General features: G+C 40.3%; 1 protein-coding gene across 1 annotated transcript; it reads left to right on the forward strand.

The window, feature by feature from the left end:
- Positions 1–2,266: 2,266 nt before the first annotated feature.
- THOC1 (THO complex subunit 1) lies at positions 2,267–21,741 on the forward strand. Its single transcript, XM_084283086.1, has 21 exons — positions 2,267–2,337; positions 2,938–3,011; positions 3,115–3,175; positions 4,296–4,362; positions 5,205–5,323; positions 6,020–6,068; positions 6,564–6,659; positions 6,948–7,030; positions 7,546–7,619; positions 8,231–8,339; positions 9,568–9,699; positions 10,974–11,074; positions 12,585–12,651; positions 12,823–12,873; positions 13,502–13,572; positions 14,828–14,923; positions 15,798–15,863; positions 17,782–17,865; positions 18,090–18,237; positions 19,648–19,726; positions 21,334–21,741. The coding sequence occupies exons 1-21, from the start codon at positions 2,290–2,292 to the stop codon at positions 21,627–21,629; spliced, it is 1,971 nt and encodes a 656-aa protein (XP_084139212.1). The 5' UTR covers positions 2,267–2,289; the 3' UTR covers positions 21,630–21,741.
- Positions 21,742–22,550: the final 809 nt, after the last annotated feature.

Genomic DNA, 22,550 nt, shown 5'->3' on the forward strand with positions numbered 1-22,550 from the left:
TTTCTTCCCCCCTTAGCTTTCTACCTAGTACATACCAGAAGACAGCATACATGATGGTGTACATTTCTAACATATTGCTAGTCAATTTAGGACGTTGACTCCTCTTCATGTTTTAATTTGTTACTGCCTTTACTGCTCCACTGAGTTTCTGATCCCCAAAGCAGAGCAATTTTGTCTGCCAGCCCAGGGCATTGTTTGGCATCTGTGCTTAAATGGTGGAAGATGCCTTTAAACCATCAGTTGTCAGTGTCTGTGCTATGGCAAAGCCAAGTGACAAGCAGAAATGTCATGCTGTTGACTTTGCTGTGGAAAGAGTAGTCTCTCTCAGGGATGCACAACTGCTGGAGCACAAACATCTTCAATCACAGCAGCCAGCTTGCTGGACTCTTGTCAATAGCCCAACACGAGTACTAACAGCTCAGCATCAGTGCCCACTCTGCATAAGATCTATAGGAAAGTGACAAACAGCATCCTAAACAGAGGAAAAAATCATGGCCTGTATCAAGCAAAAAATGGCTATTAAGTCAAAACAGTAATATTTTTCTTCTTTGTCTGTTCCTACACCAAGAAAAAAAATATCTTCTATTCTGTACTCACTACCAAGTTACATTGTACTTCAGGCTGGCAGCCCTCTATAACATCAGCCTTGGCTTAAGGAATATTTATATTCTACAAAGACACCATTTACTTTGTCAGTATCTCCTTAGGACACTTGCAAATGGCTTTCTACTGTTCTTGTAAAAGTATAAATGCTTTTTTTACCCTATTCAGAGAGCTCTTTGTTTCTCTTTCGTACAGCTCTGGAGGTGGGGGACAACATCAGAATAATCTCAACATAATACAGTGCCTTATTCATCTGAAAATGTGCTTTAATTTATCAAAATAAGAGATGAGAAATATCAGAAAGACATTGCAGAAAGCCAAGCAAACTTTCTTGCAAACCTGAATGGGTAATATTCAGTATGTCTCACAGCGTATGCAGGTGACTCATTCAAAATGATTAATCATGCCTATATTCAATGTTATGAAGCCCTTTCCCCCCATGGTTTTGAAATGAATTGAAACGACCCTGGCATACCCAGATTTTTTTTTTTTAAGGAAGTGTCACACAGTGGTTTCATTTATAGACGAAGGGCCAAACCTACAGCTGGCAGTGCCACCAGAACCAGGCGTCCATCCGCACCTCTGTTTTCTGGGTAAACGCTTCCCTCTGCCGGCAGAAAAACGAAGGAGCCACACAATAAAACAGGCTTCTAGCTGATCTTTGAGGTTTTAAATATTTGCTTTTAGAATAGTGAATGCAATTAATAAAATGCAAGCAATTACTTGTATTTTCCAGAAGCAGGGGGAAAAAAAAAAAAAAAAAAAGGTATCCTAGTTTTTCCTGCCTGCATAAAAGGAATCAGGCAGCACCTGTACTTTTCAACCAGGTACTGAACTGTGGTGAACTGTGTGCCTTGGAGACCTGGGAAAGTGCCCTGGGGCTCTGCTTTCTTTGAGGTGTCTGAATTATTATAATAATAGAATTATAGAATGTTTTGGGTTGGAAGGGACCTCAAAGATCACCCAGTGCCAGCCCCCTGCCATGGGCAGGGACACCACCCACCAGACCAGGTTGCCCAAAGCCCCATCCAGCCTGGCCTTGAGCACCTCCAGGGATGGGGCAGCCACAGCTTCTCTGGGCAGCCTGTGCCAGAGCCTCACCACCCTCAAAGTTCAAAGCAATATCAAAGTTCAGTAACTGTGACACTTTCGTTTCCAGACACTCATGCTTTCTGAGAAACATTTAGAAGATGTGTAAGCCAGTGTGTTCTAACATGATACTTCAGTAATATGCTACATCAGGAGTAGCGCTTAAATTCCACGTCCAGGTCAAGGCCTCCTGAACTATACGCTGTATGAACAGTACATTGCTGTATAGGCTGTATGAACAGTATATTGATTTTCTGGGCATGAAAATAAATAAATAAATAGGTAAATAAATAAATAAATAAATGTTGTGTTGTTGCTGAAATAATGACGGAGAAATTTTAAAAACAGGGAGCTGTATTTGAAACTGGCTGGCAGAGGAGGCGGAGGTCTTCAGAGCTGCTAGACACAGGTCTTTCCCTTCCACCTGCACAACCCAAAGAAACAGAAATTAAAGCTCAGGGTAGGGAAAAAGCAGCTTTTTTTCCACCATGAGGGCGGGGGGGGGGAGCAGCACCTCACTAACGGCCCGCCCTCAGCGCCAACGGCCGCCCGGCCGCCATCGCGTCATCGCGGAGCGCCGCGGGCCGGAGCCCAGCCATGTCGCCGCCGCTCTTCAGCCTGCCCGAGGCGCGGCTCCGCTTCACCGTGAGCAGCCCGGGGGAGCACCGGGGGGACAGGACGGGACCGGGGGGACGGCGACGGGGCCGGGGGGACGCGGGGCTGCCGCCATCTCGCGATGGGCCGTGCTGAGGGGGGCCGCGCCTGGCTGTGGGGAGGGCCCGGCTGGGTGCTGAGGTGCCCGTAACGCGCCGCGAAAAGCGGGGAGTGGGGCTCGCACCCCCATCCCAAACCACCCCAAAAACCCCTGCTGAGACGGGGAGGCTGTGGGGGGCTTGGGAGTGTGGTAGGTGAAACAGCGGGCACAACGCAGCGCGCCCCTTTGTGCTTCGCTTCCACCATGCAGCCCTCGGGTAGCTCGGGTGTGAGGCGTGATCTGCTCCCTCACATGCCTAGTTTGCTAAATATTTCGTGTTATTTACCCGATTTGTTTCCAAAGGCTCCTTTGTAAGTCGATACGCGGTTTGTGTTTACATGTAAATCAGTACACGGGGTGCAGTACGCGCGGTTCCCTCGCATTTCTGACCATCAGGTGGCAGAAAACAAAAGTGATCTGGCAGAAATAACCTTGGTACCATTCCAGCTTCATACTGCTCTTGTAACTTTTGTCTGTTCACACTTTGATAGTCTTCCACCAGAGAGGCCCTGCATAATAAAACTATCAAACCGCTGCTGAACGCATTTAACCAGATTCCTGGGAGGTAAGTGGCTGCCATTTGCTTTAAAAACTGCCCTTTTTCAGATCTTTTTTGTGTGTTCCTAATAATAACATTATTAACTGATGTGAGATGTTTGTGTTTGCAGTGAAAATGAAAAGAAGTGTACCTTGGATCAAGCTTTTAGAGTTATTGTAGAAGAAGAAATAGTAAGTACTTCAAACTGCTACGGCATGCCTTTTAGTATAAATCCAACTTTAATCTACTAGTTAGGATATTAGTTTAACAGCAACTTATTGCAGTATTGGGAAATACTGATTATTAAAAAAAAACAGTCTGAAAATTCGAGTTCATAAATACAGATTATTCTGCATTATACTTCAAGAGTAGGGTGGAGTGAGTTATCTGTTACTAGCATGTAACAAAGCTGCCTGACAGTAAACAAAAGGAAACAGAGGATGTTTCTGTTAGTATTATTTGAGTGTAGGTGGAATGGAGGGTAGTTATATGCAGAGGTGAATGACATAGTCTGCAGAGTAAATATTGTAGGGTCTTGTCCTGGTTTCAGTTAGAAAAGAATTAATTTTCTTCCTAGTAGCTGGTGGAATGCTGTGTTTTGGCTTAGGATGAGAAGAGTGCTGATAACACCCCGATGTTTTAATTGTTGCAGAGCAGTGCTTATACCAAGCCAAGGACACCTCAGACTTTTGCTCTGTCCTGCCAACAGGCAGGCTGGGGGTGCAGTAAGAGCTGGGAGGGGACAGACCCAGGACAGGTGACCCGAACTAGCCAAAGGGTATTCCATACCATCTGACGTCATGCTAAACAATATATAGGGGTGGCTAGCCGGGGGGAGGGGGCCGGACTGCTCGGGGTTAAGCTGGGCATCGGTCAGCGGGTGGTGAGCAATTGCATTGTGCATCACTTGTTTGTACATATTATTAGTAGTAGTACTATTATCATCATTGTATTATTTATATTATTATTATTATTATTTTCCTGTCTTATTAAACTGTCTTTATCTCAACTCACGGGCTTCACTTTCCATTTCTCTCCCCCGTCCCAGAGAGGGAGGGGGGAGGGTGAGCGAACAGCTGCGTGGTGTTTAGCTGCCAGCCGGGTTAAACCACGACAGGTCTTCAAAAGCTGGAACTGGTCAAGAAATGTTGCTCATTCAATAAATCTGTATACAGTTAACTGATGAGTAACAGGTTGAAATTTCAATGTCAATATCTGTTATAAATACCCCTGCTTAGAAACAAGAATTTTGGTTTCATTAAATATATTAAAGTCAGAATAAAGAAGTTTAAAACTGTTCTTTTTGCTTAGATAAATAAAGCTCCGTGTGAAAATCTCCTGGCAATTATTTCTCTTGCTATTAATGGAGTCACAGAAGGTGAGCATCTTTTTCTCAAACCTGTTGGCAGTTTGGGGGGCTGTAGGATTGTTTCTGTTTTTAATACTTTGATTTTTGTAAGTTGTATTCAGCAGTTGGCTTTGATAATATGTGGTGTTTACGGTAGTGGTTAACTCTGTTTAATGAGAGGAGTGAAATAAGAATTAAATTCAGTTACTTGTGTGACCTTTGTGTACTGAATGTCTCTGCTCTCCTCCCACATACTGACCTGCCAGGACACTGGTGTTTTTTAGATACTTGGATCTGTTTTGATAACTGTCATCTTCTGTGTCAGAAATCATTGTGCTCATCTCTTTTGAAGAGTCTTTCACATACTTCTATTTATTTACTTGTTCACGTTACCTATCAAATACTTGTTTTATTAAGTATAGCTCAATTACGTATGTGTCTTAACAACTGTAGAATAACATGATCTATGATTATGATGCATGCAGACATTAGCAAGGTACAGAGCATGGATATACATGCTTGAGGAAAAGACTCTCAGACTTCTTATGTGTATGCAGTAGAACTATGGATTTAGAAGTCTGAAGGAGTTTAATTGTGAGATGCAAGGCTAGCTGTTTGAGTCTTCTGAGAGTTTTAAAACAGTTCTTGTTTAGTGTTTTCTGCACACTAATACAAAACTCTTATCTGCATGTGTACACACATACAAAAATATCTTCAGTGGGAGTTCATACTTCAGCCAAAGCTTTTTGTTAGGCTATGTAGAAACCCAGGAGAACTTTTTTGCTTCTTTGGGAACATGTCCATCAAATGCCATGCATCTTACTGCATTCCAGTTCAAATTTGCTGAACAAAACACTCGCTGTTCCTCATAGGTATCTGCACTGCATCAACCCCTTTTGTGCTTCTGGGAGATGTTCTGGATTGCTTGCCTTTGGATCAGTGTGACAAAATTTTCACTTTTGTGGAGAAGAATGTTGCTACATGGAAATCAGTAAGTATTTTTCCAAAATGTATGTTATGCCAAAGCTTTTGTCTACCCAAACCATTTTTATGAACAGTTTTTAATTGTCTGTGCGGCTGTCTGTGTTAGAGTTGTAACATTAAGCATGTTTTGTTTTCCTTGTCTTCTTCTTTTCTTTCCTAGACTTCTTCCCATAGACATTCAGGCTGTTCTATTTGAGATAATGTAGTCTTCCCCAGTATATTCACAAACTGCTTCTTATCATTCATTCAAGCATCCTCATTTTCTTACTGCCAAACTACTATTACCGTCAATGCACTAAATCTTTTGTGTGTTGCTCTTTATATATGTATAGAAATAATGCACGGAAGGATAAGGGAAATGAGTGTCAAAATTAGTGTGGTCCAGGAAAAACAAAGAGGATCCCACTCATACAGTTCATTGTTATGTGTGGGGATTTTTAGTGGTTTGTTTGGGGTTTTGTTTTTTCCTTTTTATTTGAGGGGGGGGAACTGGATTTAAGTTTTGTGGTTTATGCTTTCTTGAAATCTTTGGGTTTGTTTGTTTTATGTTGGCCTTTCATGAAAACAGTTTCTTATTTAAGGGAAAACTGAAATTTAGAGTTAAGAGTAGGAATGACTTATACTTGCATGTGATTTAATTAAAATTGCTCAAAAACACTTTTGCTGTCTCTTAATGATCTCAGTACTTTTTACTCTGTTTCAGAATACGTTTTACTCTGCAGGGAAAAATTACTTGCTACGAATGTGCAATGGTGAGTTCTAGTTCTTCACAGGTTGTGGTGGGGGATTAAGGAACAGCAGATTAAAGTGAGTTTAATAATTTGATCAGAGGCATTCAATAAGTAATAAAAGCAGGTCACGTATCTTAGTGCATGTTCATGAGTCTTGCAGATTAATGTAAAAGTTATTCTGACCGTAGGGAAATCTCTTCAGCAGTGGAGGTACTTACAGAAGAACATCTGAAAAGTATTTATCTCTCAGCAATGACACGGCCCCAGTCAGAGGCAGTATTTGATTTGGATTTGTTTGAACTAATCTTTTCTTGCCACTGTAGGAATTCAGAGAATAAATAGAATACATTTGGGAAAACTGTGGCTGATCTGAGGAAGTTACTGGCATTTAAATTTACAAACCTCAGCATCTTTTCATGAGTTACGTGGGATGTGATTAGCAAGTCTTAAAGTCTAGCGTGTAAGAAATTGAAAGAGGGACAAATACTAATATTCTGTACTTTTTGCAATATTTAGATCTCCTAAGAAGACTATCAAAGTCACAAAACACAGTCTTCTGTGGAAGAATTCAGCTGTTCTTGGCTAGGTTATTTCCGCTTTCTGAAAAATCAGGTAAGGTTTTTCCATTTCATCACACCTAACACATGGCAAAGACTAAATAGGTTGCATCTTTTAAGCTTGTGAAGGTTGCAGATGAAATCCAGTTGGAGAAAAGCACTTTGTATCTTATTTCTTGTCTCTGTTGTTAGTGTTGTAGGTGGCTTTAATTTATTGTGATTTCAAGCACAGGTTTTGAATGCTGTTTCTGAGAATTTAATAGCAGTATCTCATAAATAATGAACTGAACTAACGGACTTATGAACTTCACAGCTTTGGAGACTGACCTTCTATTTTCTGCAGGACTCAATTTGCAGAGTCAGTTCAACTTGGAAAATGTCACTGTTTTCAATACCAATGAACATGAGAGCACATTAGGACAGAAGGTGAGAATTCCTGTGTCATTTTTCACTCATTCTGCAGAAACCTATTCTGTAACCACCTCAGCTTGCTTGTACAGAAGCGTGCTACTGTGCACATTGTACATTCAGAACTGTACGTTCATAATTTGGTTCTCCCTCTTCCAGACCAGCCGGCTGATTCTGGAAATGGGCATGTTATTTGGTCCAGTAAACTGTGTAGGCTTGGGGGTGGAGAGGGATCTTGATTTGACTGAGAGATGAGAACTGTAAAAAGTTTTCCATACAGTCTACAGAGAACAGAGCTTTCCTTTTGAGTTTGTTTTTTGTTTTTTATTTTTTTTTCCAGTGTAGGTCAGGCTACCATTTTAAAGTGTAGTATGGTGTTAAGACAAGGACTTGGGTGTTTACTGGAGATCTGTTAAATTACCAGCCTAAGCATTTGAAGTGCAATAATTGGTATAAAACTAAAGAACGCCATGAAAAATGTATACAAATTACAGTGGCACTTACACGAGTTCTTTATTATTTTTTCCTATTAGCACTCAGAGGAGAGAGATGAAGGGATGGAGGTAGAAGAAGGTGAAATGGGAGATGATGAAGCCCCAACAAGCTGGTGAGTTTATAACAAGTCTAAACATTGAAACGTAATTTTATAAAGTGAAAGGAAAGAACAGTTTGGAGAATAACTTTAAATGTTGTGCTCAGAATTCTACTTATTTCTTGCCCCTTTGTGACTGGATAGTTGTTGTTTTGTTTGTTTGTTTGTTTGTTTGTTTTTGTTTTTTTAATGGAAGCAGGTTTTTTAAATGGAAGTTGCCTAGAAGTATAAAGTCTACAGATTATTTGAAAAAAGTTTCATACTCTCGCTGAAAACTACTGGTATTCTTTCACAGTTCTCCCAAGTATCTTGACAAAACTTGTTCTGGTAAAACGTGTTCAGGGATAATGAGCACATGCTGTGTGTGCATTTAGGAAAAAGGACTTTGTTCTTCTTCGTTCCCCAGGCGGTATAAAACTCCTAGGTCCCTTTTGCTTCACCATTTGTGTTGTTATGATGGAAAAAGTAACAGTAGGCTGGATGGAAGACTCTTTTAGGGACAAGTTTTGAATGATAGACTTTTCCATAAGGGCTCACTATGGACTTTATTGCACCTTTCTGAGTGGACTTGAATTTAATGCAGTGCTTTCAGTATGGATTTTCTTAACCATATTTTTTTTTTCCAGTTCCATTCCAATAGATTATAACCTGTATAGAAAATTCTGGTCACTTCAAGATTACTTTAGAAATCCTGTGCAGTGCTATGAGAAGGTCTCATGGAAGACTTTTCTTAAGGTAATCTCAGTTCATGCGTTCAACAATTCATCCTAAGTAAAAAGAAAAAAATTTATGTAAGTAAAAGAGTGACTGAGCAAGAATGGAACAGTTCAACTGTTAATGCTATTGAAGATGAGGAACATGTGAGGAAGTGCATTTTGCTGGTTTCTAAAGTGAGCCTTTGACAGTAAACAGTATATTAAGCTGTAAATCTTCTAAAAAACTTGAGTAAGTCAATTACAGAAACACTTCATATGTTTCAGTAATGTCAGAAGTACTTTTTTTGTGATTTATTAGTTGCAACAAGCAGAACTTTTTAAATAGTTCTACCTAATCCCAGGCCTTTCTTTTGAGTATTGCTTATTTTTGAATGTTAATCCCACTAGATTCCTAAAATTGATAGGATTCTACTGAAACAGATCACTTTGTAGAAGCAATGACTTGAACCAGCTGTTGACTTCAGCCACCTGTTTCAATTTTGCTTACTTTGAATGTTGAGGATGATTTACTGCAAAGCTTACCCATTTCTTCACCCTTGGTCATTCAGTTTTTAACAGTAAAAAACTTTTTAACTTTTTAACAGTAAAGCCCACTTTAAAAAAAAAAAAAAAAGAAGTCTCTGTTCTCTGTATTGTAGAAATTTAGAGGTAACATCTGTACAGACATCCTTATATAAATCTGGTTAACGAGGTCTATGTCCTCAGAGCTCAAAAAGAAAAAAAGATTATTATAATAAAACATGGTTGAGAGAATGACGGTCAGGTTGAAGTCTTTCAGATGAATTTTTTGACATATTTTCTTCATTGCAGTTTGAAGGCTGAATTGATTTTAAGAAAAGCACTGCAAACTTAACTTTCACCTATGTACCTTTTGTAATAATTCTGAACAAATGTGATGATGTTTGGATGTTAGCACTATTATGATACATACTTTTTTTTTCTTCATAACATCTAAACAAGAAAGCGATTGTGCTCTATTCACAAGCCATAGCATTTTGTCCTTAGTACATTTAAATGCTACAGTTGAGTAGATATTCTGAAATGATAAATAATGCTTTGACTCATAAATAATGTTCAGAGATCCCCTGTGCATTGGTACATTGGCAAATAGGTGTTATTTTGACTGGCTGATAGCAAGTCTGCTACCAATTTTACTTGGTTGGCACTACATCTATTATAGTTCTCTAAATACAAGCTTTCTTAGTTTATTTTTTTTCTTCATGTGGTAAATAACTCTTGTTTTATAGTACTCAGAAGAAGTTTTGGCAGTTTTCAAAAGTTACAAATTGGATGACACTCAAGCTTCCCGAAAAAAGCTGGAAGAACTAAAAACAGGCGGAGAACACGTGTATTTTGCAAAGTTCCTAACTAGTGAAAAGGTGCGTGGTCTCTTTGCTCAGAATCAGAGTAGCTGATTCTCTAACAATCCCATTGCATTGACTGCTGTATTAAGCTAAATTTCTTCTATTCTTACATTTTATTCCTTCTCTCTGGATTCTGTCTGTTTAGTTGATGATTCAGGGACTACTGTTTCTGGAATAGTCTGCAGGAAAGCTGTTACTTATTTATTTCACTCAATACATTTTTGTTTGTTTGTTTTCATTTTAAAAAGGGAAATTAAATATTTCCTGAGCTGCTTTTTTATTGTCTTTACAATTACACTTTTGAAACTTGGCTGATGTGTTAACCGTATTTCCTTTTTCTTAACAGTCTTGTTTAAAATTGCTTTGAAAAAGGTATTGAGCATTTTGAACTCTGTTAAGAGTTAACTAAGAAATGAAATGCTACTGAATTGAATCCTAACACTTTTGTCTTCATTTTGGAATGACTTGTAACTTTAACTTTTGCAGGCAGGTGTTAGTAGGTGACAAAGCAAGTCACAATACGAAATAAGTTTTCTTTCTGGAATTGGGAGGGTGAAGAGAAGGAAAATGCATGCTTATAAGCCTTCAATTTCTGTGTCAAGAATTTTGAAATGATATAGAACTGGTTGCTTAATAAATACACAAGTGAAAGGTCTTTTTCTTTAAAGAATCTTCTCCAGTGCTCTCTTTGTATGAGATCATGGAAATCGTGTTGCAACACATGAGGTGTAAAAACAGCAGTGTACCAGTGTACGCTGGTGATGGGGGTAAACACTTTTTTGATAGCCAAACCCTTACATAGCCAGTAGTTCATAGGAAAAGGTAGTAAGCTGTCCTTCAGTTACTGAAAAATTTGAATATTTGTTGTTCCAAATTCGTGTTCATTTCAAAGTGAATGATTCCTTAGGCAGAATGTTGTGAAATCCAGCAGGATAAAATTCAAAAAAGAAAAACTTAAGAAATACGCTGTTTGCTTTTACAAGCATGTCCTTGTGATTCTAAGGAATGGGTTACATTAAAAGTTTTGATAACTGTCTTTCCTAATTTGTGCTGAATGGCAGTTTCATGTATCTTGTAGAGCTTTGTGGAGCACTGTCTTTAAAGTATAGGTGATCCTGAATAGAGATTTTTGTAATGACTTGCCATCATCATCTTCTTGTAAAAATTGTCCCCGTCTGATTTATCTGAAAATATTTGTTGTTTTTTTTTTTTTTGCAGTTATGCATGTTTAATGTCTTTAAAGTCTATGTGTGACTCTTTTTCTTTTTTTTTTTTTTTTTTTGGTCTAGTTGATGGATTTACAGCTGAGTGACAGTAACTTTCGCCGTCACATCTTGTTGCAGTATCTAATACTCTTTCAGTATCTGAAGGGACAGGTCAAATTTAAAAGGTAATACGGATTGAGTTAAACTGAAACATTTTAAAAGCACTTACATCTACTCATTCTAAGGTTCTGGTGAATCTTGTGGAGCCCTGGACTGGTAAATATAAGAGGTGGATGAAATTATTTTACAGCAGTAAAGGGGAGGTCTCATTCCTGCCTTTGTGTGATTCTCTGCTTCCCCTTGCAGGGACACCGGTGTTTGTTAGTCTCAAGTTTGTGCAGTTTTTTAAGACAGCAAAAACACATCTGCTTGTCTTGCAGAGTTTTCTGTCAGGTTAGTTAGTTGGGCGGGATTTCAGAGAAGCAGAGACCTCTAGAGGTTGCTTAAGGTGGGTGCCAGCCGTGAGAGGGAAGGAGTGCTTCTAGCAGCAGGCCATTAGGTAATGCAGGATACCTACAGATTCAAAATGATGGCATATATATCATCAACTTTGCCATCCACATGTGGCAGTGTTTGCTGATTTGTTTCTTCCTAAAGCTGTGCAGAATTATGTCTAAAACAGCAAGAGATAACAAGGGTGACTACTCCTTTTATAAACTGATGGGACAGAACAAAGCCCTGTCTTTTTCTACTCAGTACTTCAGTGTTACGCTGAAGAAAAATGTTCCTGTTCTTTTCCTGTGCCATTAACCATATGGGCACATAAAGATTAACATGTAAGGCTTTCACCTGTAATATACTGCCTTTTGCAAACAGATCTCAGTGAACTTTGCAAACTAGATCAGTTTTATTATCCTCGTTCTATAATTTATTTACCAAGGTGAGCCAGTGGCAGAGAAGGACTAGAATTCAGGTATCCTGAACTGCAATTCAGCCCTGTAGAGGTGGTAGTTGATCATTTCAGTGACAGTTCATTCAGCAGTTCATTAAAAGCACTCATTTATCAGTGGGCAAGGACGGTGTAATATATATATGGCATGGTATAACGGTAATTTGTTCACAAAACAATTCTGGTCTCTTCGTGGAAAGGAAATGAGCCACATCCTAAGTATTGTATTTATTTCTACTTTTTACTTTTTCACTTTTACTTACTAATTGCATTATAATTCTAGGTTATGCTATATAGAACTCATGGTTTATGGTACTCAAGATGTGTGTCCATATAATGCCAGTAGATTAATTCTTCCTTTTACTATGGTTTGTCTACAGTAGTGCTTTAGCCAAGGTTAGGAGCGGATCTTTTAAAGTCTGTTTTTTGTGTCCATTTGCTGTGCTTTGGGTCCACATAAAGATCTGTTCTTGAATCACACAAATGAACTTTCTACTGGCTGAAGTTAAACCTGGAAGTATTTTCCACAAGCACATCAAATTAAAGCCACAAACCAAAAAATGTTCAGTCCATGGGACCAGATCAGAGCACATTCAGAGTTCCTTCAACTCCCTTCCAACACCTCTTAGGAAGCACAGAAAGCATGTAGTGTAAAGGGTGTGTCCTCAGCACTATTTCAATGTTTAGTCAACTATTCACATAAAAAAAAAAAAGGTGAATTAATGTTTTCTCTTTTTCAATTCCAGTTCAAACTATGTTCTAACAGACGAACAATCTCTTTGGATTGAAGATACTACAAAGGCAGTTTACCAGGTTGGTACCATAGATTCTTATGTAGAAATTACGTAGAAAATGTAGTTACCTCATGTCATAGTGTATTAACCACCTTTGAAGCAGTAACAGCCATTTTGTTTGTTTTTTTTTCATAAATATTCTGTAAAGTATAATGTTAAAAAACTTCTTTTTTTTTTCTCCCAATCATAGCTTCTTTCAGAAAATCCGCCAGATGGGGAAAGATTCTCAAAAATGGTAGAGGTAAGAACTTCAGTGCATGTCTGAACCAAGGTCTCTCTAGAGTGTCTAAGGAGTAAAAAGGCCATATCAGTAATAAACCATCTCTTAGAACGTAAACATAAAGTCTGAGAGACCTTTTATCTCATCTCAGGAAGAGATCTCATAATATCTTTTAGTTTTAGCCACATTTTCCCATGTTTTTGGTAACGTGCTTTTCTTCTTTCTGCTGGGGAGAAATGGAAATGGTCATACATGTGCATGTATACTTACATGAGATCATTTAAAATTTATATATATGTATCTTTGCGGGAAGGAGTACTGTGCCCAGAGACATGGGAAATAAAACACAAATGGAATTTAACCTTTTTTCAATCTTTCTGCTTTCTGTTTTTAATTTTCCTTTGGCTATATCTCTTTCTTTGCTCAGAGAAAGAGAAATCAAGCCTTTCCCATAGTCATTGGAGCGAGGAGATGCACTGTTTTTGGATAAACTAAACCAACTACCTAATATTGTACTGATGACCTTCAAATTTGTGGCTGAAATACACTAAAACCAAGTTTTTTCCGTAGTTACAATGGCTTAATATTTGTGGGGCCAACTTTAAAGGTAATTATGACTCTGATAATATGGAATATTATGTTTCTCCAGCATATATTAAATACAGAAGAAAACTGGAACTCATGGAAAAATGAGGGCTGCCCAAGCTTTGTGAAAGAAAGGTATCTCTCTTTCAAAGTAGAAATTTGTCATTTATTTGAAATGATGGCTCGGTTTCTGAATATATATGCACAGTGTATATGAACTCAATGATTCACACAACCTAGACATTTGTATAGTTGGATGTCCCTTCCACATGTGCAGAATGCTCTTAGATTTCTGCCAAAAGTTTTAAGGCTTCGTTATGCCAATGAAGAGGTGGTGATGCATCTCTGGGTCTCAGGAGAGCATTCCTCATTGTCTCATGGCAGCATTTTGTTCTCTTAATACCAAGGATCCAGTGGTTGGGGATCACGTTGTCTCCCTTCCTGCCTTTGGCAGACGCTGTGATGAAGAAGTCAGTGCCTGACTTTGCTATTATAGCAGTAGGGATTGCCTCTTAAAGCAATTCCTTTGGCATTATGGCTTTAATGGGGCAGCAAACCTGGAATTATTATGATGTTTGCCACTTGGTGGCGATCACTTACCTGAAAGGAATGTACAGCTCAGTGGCTATTGCCATCAAAAGATTTCCTGCGTAATTAGTTACTAACGAGTGGCAAATATGAACTGAGATTCCATATGTGTGCTTGACTATTCTCTCCACTGGCCACAGCCCCTTAGTGGTAAGCAGCAGACGGGCCACTACCTTTTCACAAACTCTTTTATGCAAAGGTCAGGTGGAGCCATCTTTTCCTGGCTTCAAGCAGTTTATAGAAAAGGGAGGGGGGTGGTAAGAAGAGAGAAATAACTATTGGAAAAGAAAATGTAAAATTATTAATTAATTAAAATTATTAAATCTGACTTGTATAAATGTTCTGTCTCCTTCTTTAGATCTCAGCCAGAGTTTCAGCTTGGGTAGGTCTTACCCTTACCTCAGTGATGTGGGATCTCCATTCTCTGATCCCATGAAATCAGGTGCAGCTGGGGAAGGAGAGCTTGCAATCGTAGTGCAGATGATCCCAGCAGCAGGGTAGATCACACTTAGTATGTGCTGCTGGAATACATGTGATTTGCTTCTTTTTCTGTACTGGAACTCTGATAAACCTTTAAATTTGTGAGTGAACTGATTTTGGTGTCTGGCAAATGCTTTTCCTTATCCCTACTTTATGTTCTCTCTCCTCTTCCCCCTCCTTTCCACCCTGGGAATCTCAGTCCTTCTGAATACCTTCACTGTGATTTAACTCAAAGCCACCTGAAATGAATTGGCTTAGTTTTGTTTTCTTAAATATTATTGACTTGATATTAAAGAGCTGTTTTGTTTTTTTTTTCCTTTAGGCCTCCTGATTCTAAGCCAATGAGGCCTGCAAGAAAGAGGCCAGCTCCTGAGGACTTCTTAGGAAAAGGACCAAACAAAAAAATCCTTATGGGGAAGTACGTTGTGGTTTGTTGTTGTTGTTGCTTTTCTTTTTCTTTAGAGGGTTTCTGTGGTGGTGGTTACTTTGGTGGTTGATTTTTGTTTTGTTTTGTTTTGTTTTTTGCCACTGATTGTTTTTCTAGTGAGTGTTTTTCAAACTCCCTCACTTTGGAACTGCAAAACTTGGTTTAAAACTCGCAGTGGGCTTTTCCTTAGTCATCTCTTATAGATCCCTTATAGATAGTCCATAAGTCATAGGCTGCAAATCAGTGTTTTTATACTTGTTGGATCAGTTTTTATCCTTTTACTTTCTTTGTTTTTGCTTAACATGTGTCTATGCCATGGATTTTAAAATAACACCTACTAATGTTTTATCCGTGGGGCTAAGTAATATGCAAAACCTTCCATTGGAGAGATCATATCAAGAAGTATTCTAAGTGCTACATTTTTCCACTTTATTTCTAGGAGAAATTCTAGTCTCTGTATTGTAACTGTTCACCAAACCTAGATGTGGAAATTATGATCTCCTCTTGAGCCTCAAGATCTTGTACTGAGTTACTAAACACTGAGTGCTCAATGTCCCTTCTGAAAAAGAAAACGATAAATTATTTCATTTATCAAAACAAAATGTTCTGTCCACAGATCAGCCAGAGACTTAAGTAGAAGTTTAGAAAGTTGTTTTCCTAATTTGTAACATCAGATAACGTTTATGTCTCTTCTGGTAATTCCGAATACGTTTGTATCACAAAATTTGTATTACACCCTTTGTTATAAAGGCTTTGGGAAGAGAATTTGTGTAGCACTGTTTTGTGTGTCTGGCTTTGGCGAATGATGGAACGTGGGATGATCGGATGAAGGAGTTCAGTTTGTGTTTGTGCTCCTCTTTTTCAGTGAGGAACTGACCCGCCTGTGGAACTTATGTCCCGATAACATGGAAGCTTGCAAATCTGAGAGTAGGTAGGTAAGAAAGAGCACGTTATTGTCTAAAGCTAACTTCCAGCACTCTGATTTATGCAAAATTACAGTTATTACAAAGTTGCATGAGGGAAGTGTTTAAGATGTTTGTATAGAGCATTCCATTGTGCTGTGTCTTGAGAGAAGCTGATTCTGTGCATCTCTGTCTTGAAATCTTCTCACAGTTTTCTTTGCTATTGTTCACTCATCTAATAGAGGGTGATTGTATAATTAGGTAGTTTCTGTAATAAAGGAATTTTGCCAAGTCTGGTTCTAATGAAGTTGGCGAGCTATTTAGCCATGATTTTCAGGTAAGCTTGTGCTTACCCAAAACTTGTGATTCCTGGTGGATGGAGAGGAGAAAGAGCTGGGGGGGAGGCAAGGGGAACACGGACATGGACAGCAAGCATTAAAAAAAAATAATGGAGGGGGGGAACCGCATGTGATGGTTAACAGGAAAGAGCAGGTCCCAGAGAGTCTGGATTCAGTTTAAAGTTTTATTGTGGACTCTGTGACTGAACATGGTAAAGAGACTTTCACTTTTTTACATTGATTCCTCAAGTCTTTGTTAAGTGGGTTAATACTTCTTTGCCTGTCTTCGTTTTAGATAGCTGTTCTTGGGATAAAATCTGCTTTTTAAAATGTGCCAAGTACAATAGGATTGAAATCAGATGGGTTTTTATGGTGCACTTAAACATGCATATAGCCAGTAACACATTGTAAACACACATGCAGCACTGGTTTTCTGGGCAAAGTATGGTTCTCAAAACAAAACCAAAGTGAACTTAGAAACCAGCATTCTCTTTTCCCTTTTTTTTCTTCTTTTTTTTTTTTATTTTAATTTACCTGACTGATCGCTAGGTTCTCTTGTAGAAGCTGGTATCTCTGTCAAACATTAGGCAGGAGAAACACAGACCATGAGTCTGCTTTGTAGCACTGATCAGTTTGGCTCACAGTAACCTACAGCTCTCAGTAATGTTTGTGTGTAGTCTTCAAAGCAGAAAACTGTCCCTGATCATTGGGAATATTATTTTTGTTATAGCTTTAGGCCATGCTTCCTTATGTACTGGTTTGAATATCATATAGAAGCAACCACAAGCTGTTCAGAGAACAGAAATACCAGTTGACCTTTTAATGTGTCCCCTGTGGACCACAACTTCTGTCTTTTAAATCACGTTATCACAGAAGAGTTGAGGTTGGAAGGGACCTCTAGAAACCACCTCATCCAACCCCTTGCTCAACTACAGCAAGTTGCTCAGGACCCTCAGGTTTTCAGTGTCTCACCACAAGTGGAAGCTCCACAGCCTCTGGGCTGCCTGCTCTAGAGTTTGACAACCATCACAGAAAATCTTTGGTTTCCTTTTCTTTTTTTTTTTATGCTCATGTAAAATTTTCTGTGCTTGGACTTGTGCCCGCTGCCACTTGTGCTCTCACTGAGTAGCATCTGAGAGTCCAGCTCCTCCCTTCTTTGCCCTCCCCATCAGGTATATTATTGCTTTCTCTTCTCCAGTGTAAAGTACCCAAAGTATGTTCAGCAGAAAGTACAGGGATCACCAGGAGGAGTGAAACAAACGTGTCTGAGCAAGTCTGGGAAGCTGCTGAGATGAGATCATGAAGTACAATATTAAGCTGCCTGGTGCTTTCCCATCTAAAATTAGTGACCATAAATAACTGAAGTGGGGTTGGCAGTACTCTGGCTTTCCCTGGTTGCGGATGAGCTGGGATGTGAGTGTATGAGGGAAGAGACCGTTTTACTTACCCCATCCCATCAAGTTGCACAAAACAAACAGCCAGTTTAGATTCCTGTGTGTTTGTGAGCTCAGCATGTGGGGGTATGTTTGAGATGTTTCTCAAGTAACTGAAAAACAGCTATTTTATGTAGAATGTGCATAGAATTAAGCTCCTTACTTTATTTTTTTAGGGAATATATGCCAACGCTGGAGGAGTTTTTTGAAGAAGCTATTGAGCAGGCAGATCCTGAAAATATGGTTGAAAATAAGTACAAGTACGTAGATCTTTTTGTTTCACTTTGTTTTGATCTCTTGCATGTTTGGATTGTTAAAGAAAACCGAGTGTTCTCTATACTACTGTGCATCTGTGCTGGACTCGAGTAATACACAAAAAGTATAGATTTGGACAGAATTATATTAATTAGAAAATGACTCAGATATTTTTATGTACTTTTATAGATGACAGGGTGTTACCAAGCAAACTTTTTTTTTTTTGTAGGGCTGTGAACAATTCTAACTATGGGTGGAGAGCATTAAGACTACTGGCACGCAGAAGTCCCCACTTCTTCCAGCCAACGAACCAACAATTCAAGAGTTTACCAGAATATCTAGAAAACATGGTAATCAAATTAGCCAAGGAGCTGCCTGTAAGTGGTATTATCCTATAATAATCATCATAATAATAAATGAATTCATTTGACTTCCTGCTTGTCTCTTTCTGCAGTCCATTTGGTACATGGGGGGAAAAACACAAGAAAAAAGTTTGTACACTGAAGGAAGTATTGCAAGGAAAATTGCTTTAATCTGTGAGGATTCCAGTAATAGTAAATTTCGGATAACTTGGGCTAACATTAACTGCTGAGCTTGTATTCTGTGACCGAACAGCTGTGGCAATCCAGGCTTTTCTTCACCATTGCAGAGTTGGTAGATAGGAATATGTTTCTACCAAGCTACTTGGTTTCCGCGTTGCAGTGCAAACCCCTTCCACGGCAGGTGTAAGCTGGTGGTGTGGCTCGTGGCAGCAGTAGCTGTGGTTAGCAAAGGGGCAGCGTGTGCAGCTGAGGATACTGTGGTGTTGCAGCAAGATCTAGCAGGGCTCTTTGGTCAGCCCCCTGGCTTTTAAAGTATGTAAAGAAAAAAAGACCTCATGGAGCTGTAAATCTAATCCATTATTGCTTTGTATGTTCAACAATACAAATCCGAGGCAAGGGCTTTAGGGGTCTTTCAGGTTGCTTTATACGCAGTGGTAAGAGACGAGTGGTTGGGGAGGGGAACATTTTCTAAGCCTTTGAGTTAGCACGCAACCCGGGTATTTTGTGCACATACGGACCCTTGGTTTTGTATGTGAGACCTTTCTTGTCTGTGATGTAAAAATTGGATTGTAATGTGTAGCGTTTTCATTGCCTAGCCATCAGAATTAACTAGATGCTAAAAGCAATTTTAGAACAAATACTGGGAGGGAAGAGCGGTTTAATAGACAACTTGATGCAGTGTTCCTGGTGATGCTATGGTCCTGGACCAGATATTATGGCAAGAAACAAATGCATGGGTAAGGCCTGCGACTGAGATGTAGAAAAGGGAGCCTTTTGTTCATCTTGTCTGATCAGTAGCTAAATCAAGAAGTGAAAAGTCTGCTGATTGTTTACTTGTTTGCCACCTGTAGCTAGTCGACAAAAAAAAAAGTCTGAAAATACAGAAAACTTGAATTCCTGAGTGAGGAATAAAATGAGTGAAGATTTTTATTTTTTTTTAAGGAAGTAATAAAGCTATGCATGTTATGCCGCATTTGTAGGTAGTGTGGAAAGAACTGGAGAGAATCCTGTAAAGTCATTTGATAGCTTCATTAGTTTATTTTTTGGAGTTTTGTTTTTTAATTAACACTGTGTTTTATTGTTACTGGTGGTCTGGATGCGGAAGACTGGGGGAGATTTTTAATTCTCATATGGGATCATGTCAGATTTTCCATTCTAACACACGTGCCAGGGACCATCATAGAGCTGTAGAATTTCTCTTGAAACACAAAATTCATCCAATGATATTTAGTTCTCTCATTATAGCCTCCTTCAGAAGAAATAAAAACAGGCGAAGACGAAGATGAGGAAGATAATGATGCTTTATTAAAGGAAAACAATGAAAGTAAGATTTGCATGTTCTTAGTCTTTTCACAGTTTCTCTTGATGCATATAGTGGAAGCTGTGTTTAACTGTAGTTTCTGCTCAGGGTCACCAGTCCAGATTGCCCTGGTGCTTCTGACTTGTACCCGCATTCATACTGAAAAGTGCAGCTTGTCAGGGTACGCCTGTAGCTACCTCTCAGTCTCTCAGTCTGCAGTGCCAAAAGATAAGCATTTTCATTAGGGGCCTCTGCCATTTTTGCTGCCTGATGTGTGTTTAGTGCTCCTAGGCATTTGTAGCCCAAAGATGCAGAGTGGTAGAAATCCCAGCTGTTTCTCAGCCCCTCTTCCCTCTTTCTGCCCTGTAGAGGCCATGGGTGAGAGCTTCCCTCTGCCCCACTGGGGTAGGTAGTTACGGGACCTTCAGAAATGGCTGTGTTCCACTTTGGGTATTTTTACTTTCTGCATTTTTATCATCTGCATTTGTTGGTCTTGAAGGCAAAAGCTTCTCTGTGACAGAGAAGACCAAAACCTTCCTGACAAATATCATCTCTTGTTCCTCTCCATGACCCAGCCCCTTCGTGTGTGTCTCTTGCCAGTAACTTTGGTGTGTCGTGCTCTCAGGTGTCCTTCCCTGTCCCGTGTGTATGTCCATTGCCTTCCTCCATCCTCACTCCCGCCCCCATCTCCCAGAACCTCTCCCTGGTGCGGTGTAGCTCCGTGCGCTACCTCTTGGACCCAGCGTGGGCAGGGGGAGAGGTGGGGTGTGGAACCCGCACGCTGGCCACTGCTGCTGAGCCTCGGGGGTTTTCTGCTACTGGAAAGCCGCCTGTGGGCCTGTGTCAATCCCTCTTCTGCTGTCTTAAAGCAAAGAGGGGAGAGCTGTGCTCTGCACGTTTTGCTTAGAAACAGTGGAAGTGCTCTGCGGGCTTCTTGTTTTTATTGTTCATGCTCTTCTAGTCCTTTCCCTCAACGTAATGGTTTTACTGCAAATTATTGACTGTGACTGAAAGCGCTGGAAGGAGCTGAAGCTCCGTCTGTGCCAACTAACGCTTCAGGTGGGGTGAGCTATTTGCTAAAAATCAGGAATATGATGACTTTGTGTAAGTAACTCAATCTTTAAGGTGTTGGTTTTTTCCTCTTAAAGTGTGTAAAATACCTGGTTTACCACCAATGTTTATAGTCCAAGTTAAAGCTTTGTAAACCCACTTGTGTGATCGCTTGGCTTCTCAGCAGAGCACTGCATGGAGTGTTTTTATCTCGATGCCAGAATGACAGAAATGTCCTCAAAGTACTGACCACTTATTAAAGCTGATACCCTGTTCACTCTACTGCTAACAGGAACATGAGGCTCGTTAACCATTTATCCTGTAGCAGTCAAGCAAGGTGATGCTTAAAAGGGAGTTTTAAGAAGACAGGGATGTTCTTCTTGAAACCCACTACAGCTGTGAGAAGCCAGAGCTTTTGGGTAGGTTAAAGGCTCCATGGCAGGGTTATGTCAGGCTGTGAGTGAGTGAGAGGCTCGAAATGGGGCAGGACAGGGAGGAATCATTTGCAGCATCGACTGGAGACGCTCCCCGAGTCTCGCTGTGATTTTTATTGTTGGTTTTTTTTTTTTTTTCCTCTCCAGGTCCAGAGGTGCAACGGGACAAAGCTTTGACAGGCGACCAAATGGAGATCCTTGCCAGCCGGCTGGGGGAGCACTGGAGGGCCCTGGCCCCCTACCTGGAAATGAAGGATTCTGACATCCGGCAGATCGAGTCGGACAGCGAAGACGTGCGGATGAGGGCAAAGCAGCTGCTGGTGGCCTGGCAGGATCAGGAGGGTGCGCACGCCACAGCCGAGAACCTGATCAGTGCCCTGAGCAAAGCCGGGCTCGCTGACCTCGCGGAGAGCCTGAGCAACGACGCGGAGAGCAGCAGCTAACTGCCCTCGGGTGCTAGCCGGGGTCCGCGGTGAGGTAATTGTAGTAATTGTTGGTAGGTAGCAGCCCTTTGAGAGGTGTCTGGTGTTCGATAAACAATAAAAACCTTTTTTTATAATATTGTTCACTGTCCAGGTTTTCTGAGAAGAGGATTAGGCAGCAGGCTGTAGCTCGGATGGGGGAAGCGTAAAAGGGAGGCTGTGTCTTTGTGGGGTTTCTCAGAGCAGGGAGTGGTGTGAGAGGCTCCCGTGCCACCAGGTGGGTGTGCGGCAGCTGCAGGCCATGAAAACAGACGTGGGGCAGTAACACCTCTGTCACGATACTGAACCGGGACAGACAAATACCTTATATGTGAAGTGATGTGGTGTTTTGCTGTAAGGTGATGGGGTTTTGGAAGGGTACAAGCTGTTCCAGGCAGTTGTTGTATTAGCTCTTGCAAAAAAAACACAGATTTTTGTGATGGTGAGTTGTAGCTGGCCTACAACTTGGTTCACGGCTCTGTCTGGTAGAATTTCTATCGCTCAGTGAAATCTCTAATTACTGTTTAGAAAACCGTATCACGAACCTTTTCTCTGCAGCGTGTTCTATTTCAGTTATTAAAGCGTACCCATGGACATTCCAGGGCGGTTCCCTACCTTAGAGGCAAGTTCCTGGCTGCAGTGCCACTGATGAGAACTCTGTGGGGCTGCATCTCCTTTACATTTAGTGGTATTAGGAATTCGATTACTGGGGACTTAGTCCAAGCCTGCTCAGGCTGACAGCGCTGGGCTGTGGTGTCTCCACCTGTCTCACACTGTAAGTAACAGGTAGCAAGGTACAAAATCCTCAGCTGTGACTAAAGGTGCTAGATTAATCGAGGTGTGCTGGGATGCCAAACAAACACCTCTTCTGGGCCAAGGCAGCATTGCTGCAGGGCTCTGACC

The sequence above is a fragment of the Netta rufina genome (genome assembly GCF_964035555.1).
Source record: "Netta rufina genome assembly, chromosome: 2".
Classification (NCBI taxonomy): Eukaryota; Metazoa; Chordata; class Aves; order Anseriformes; family Anatidae; genus Netta; species Netta rufina.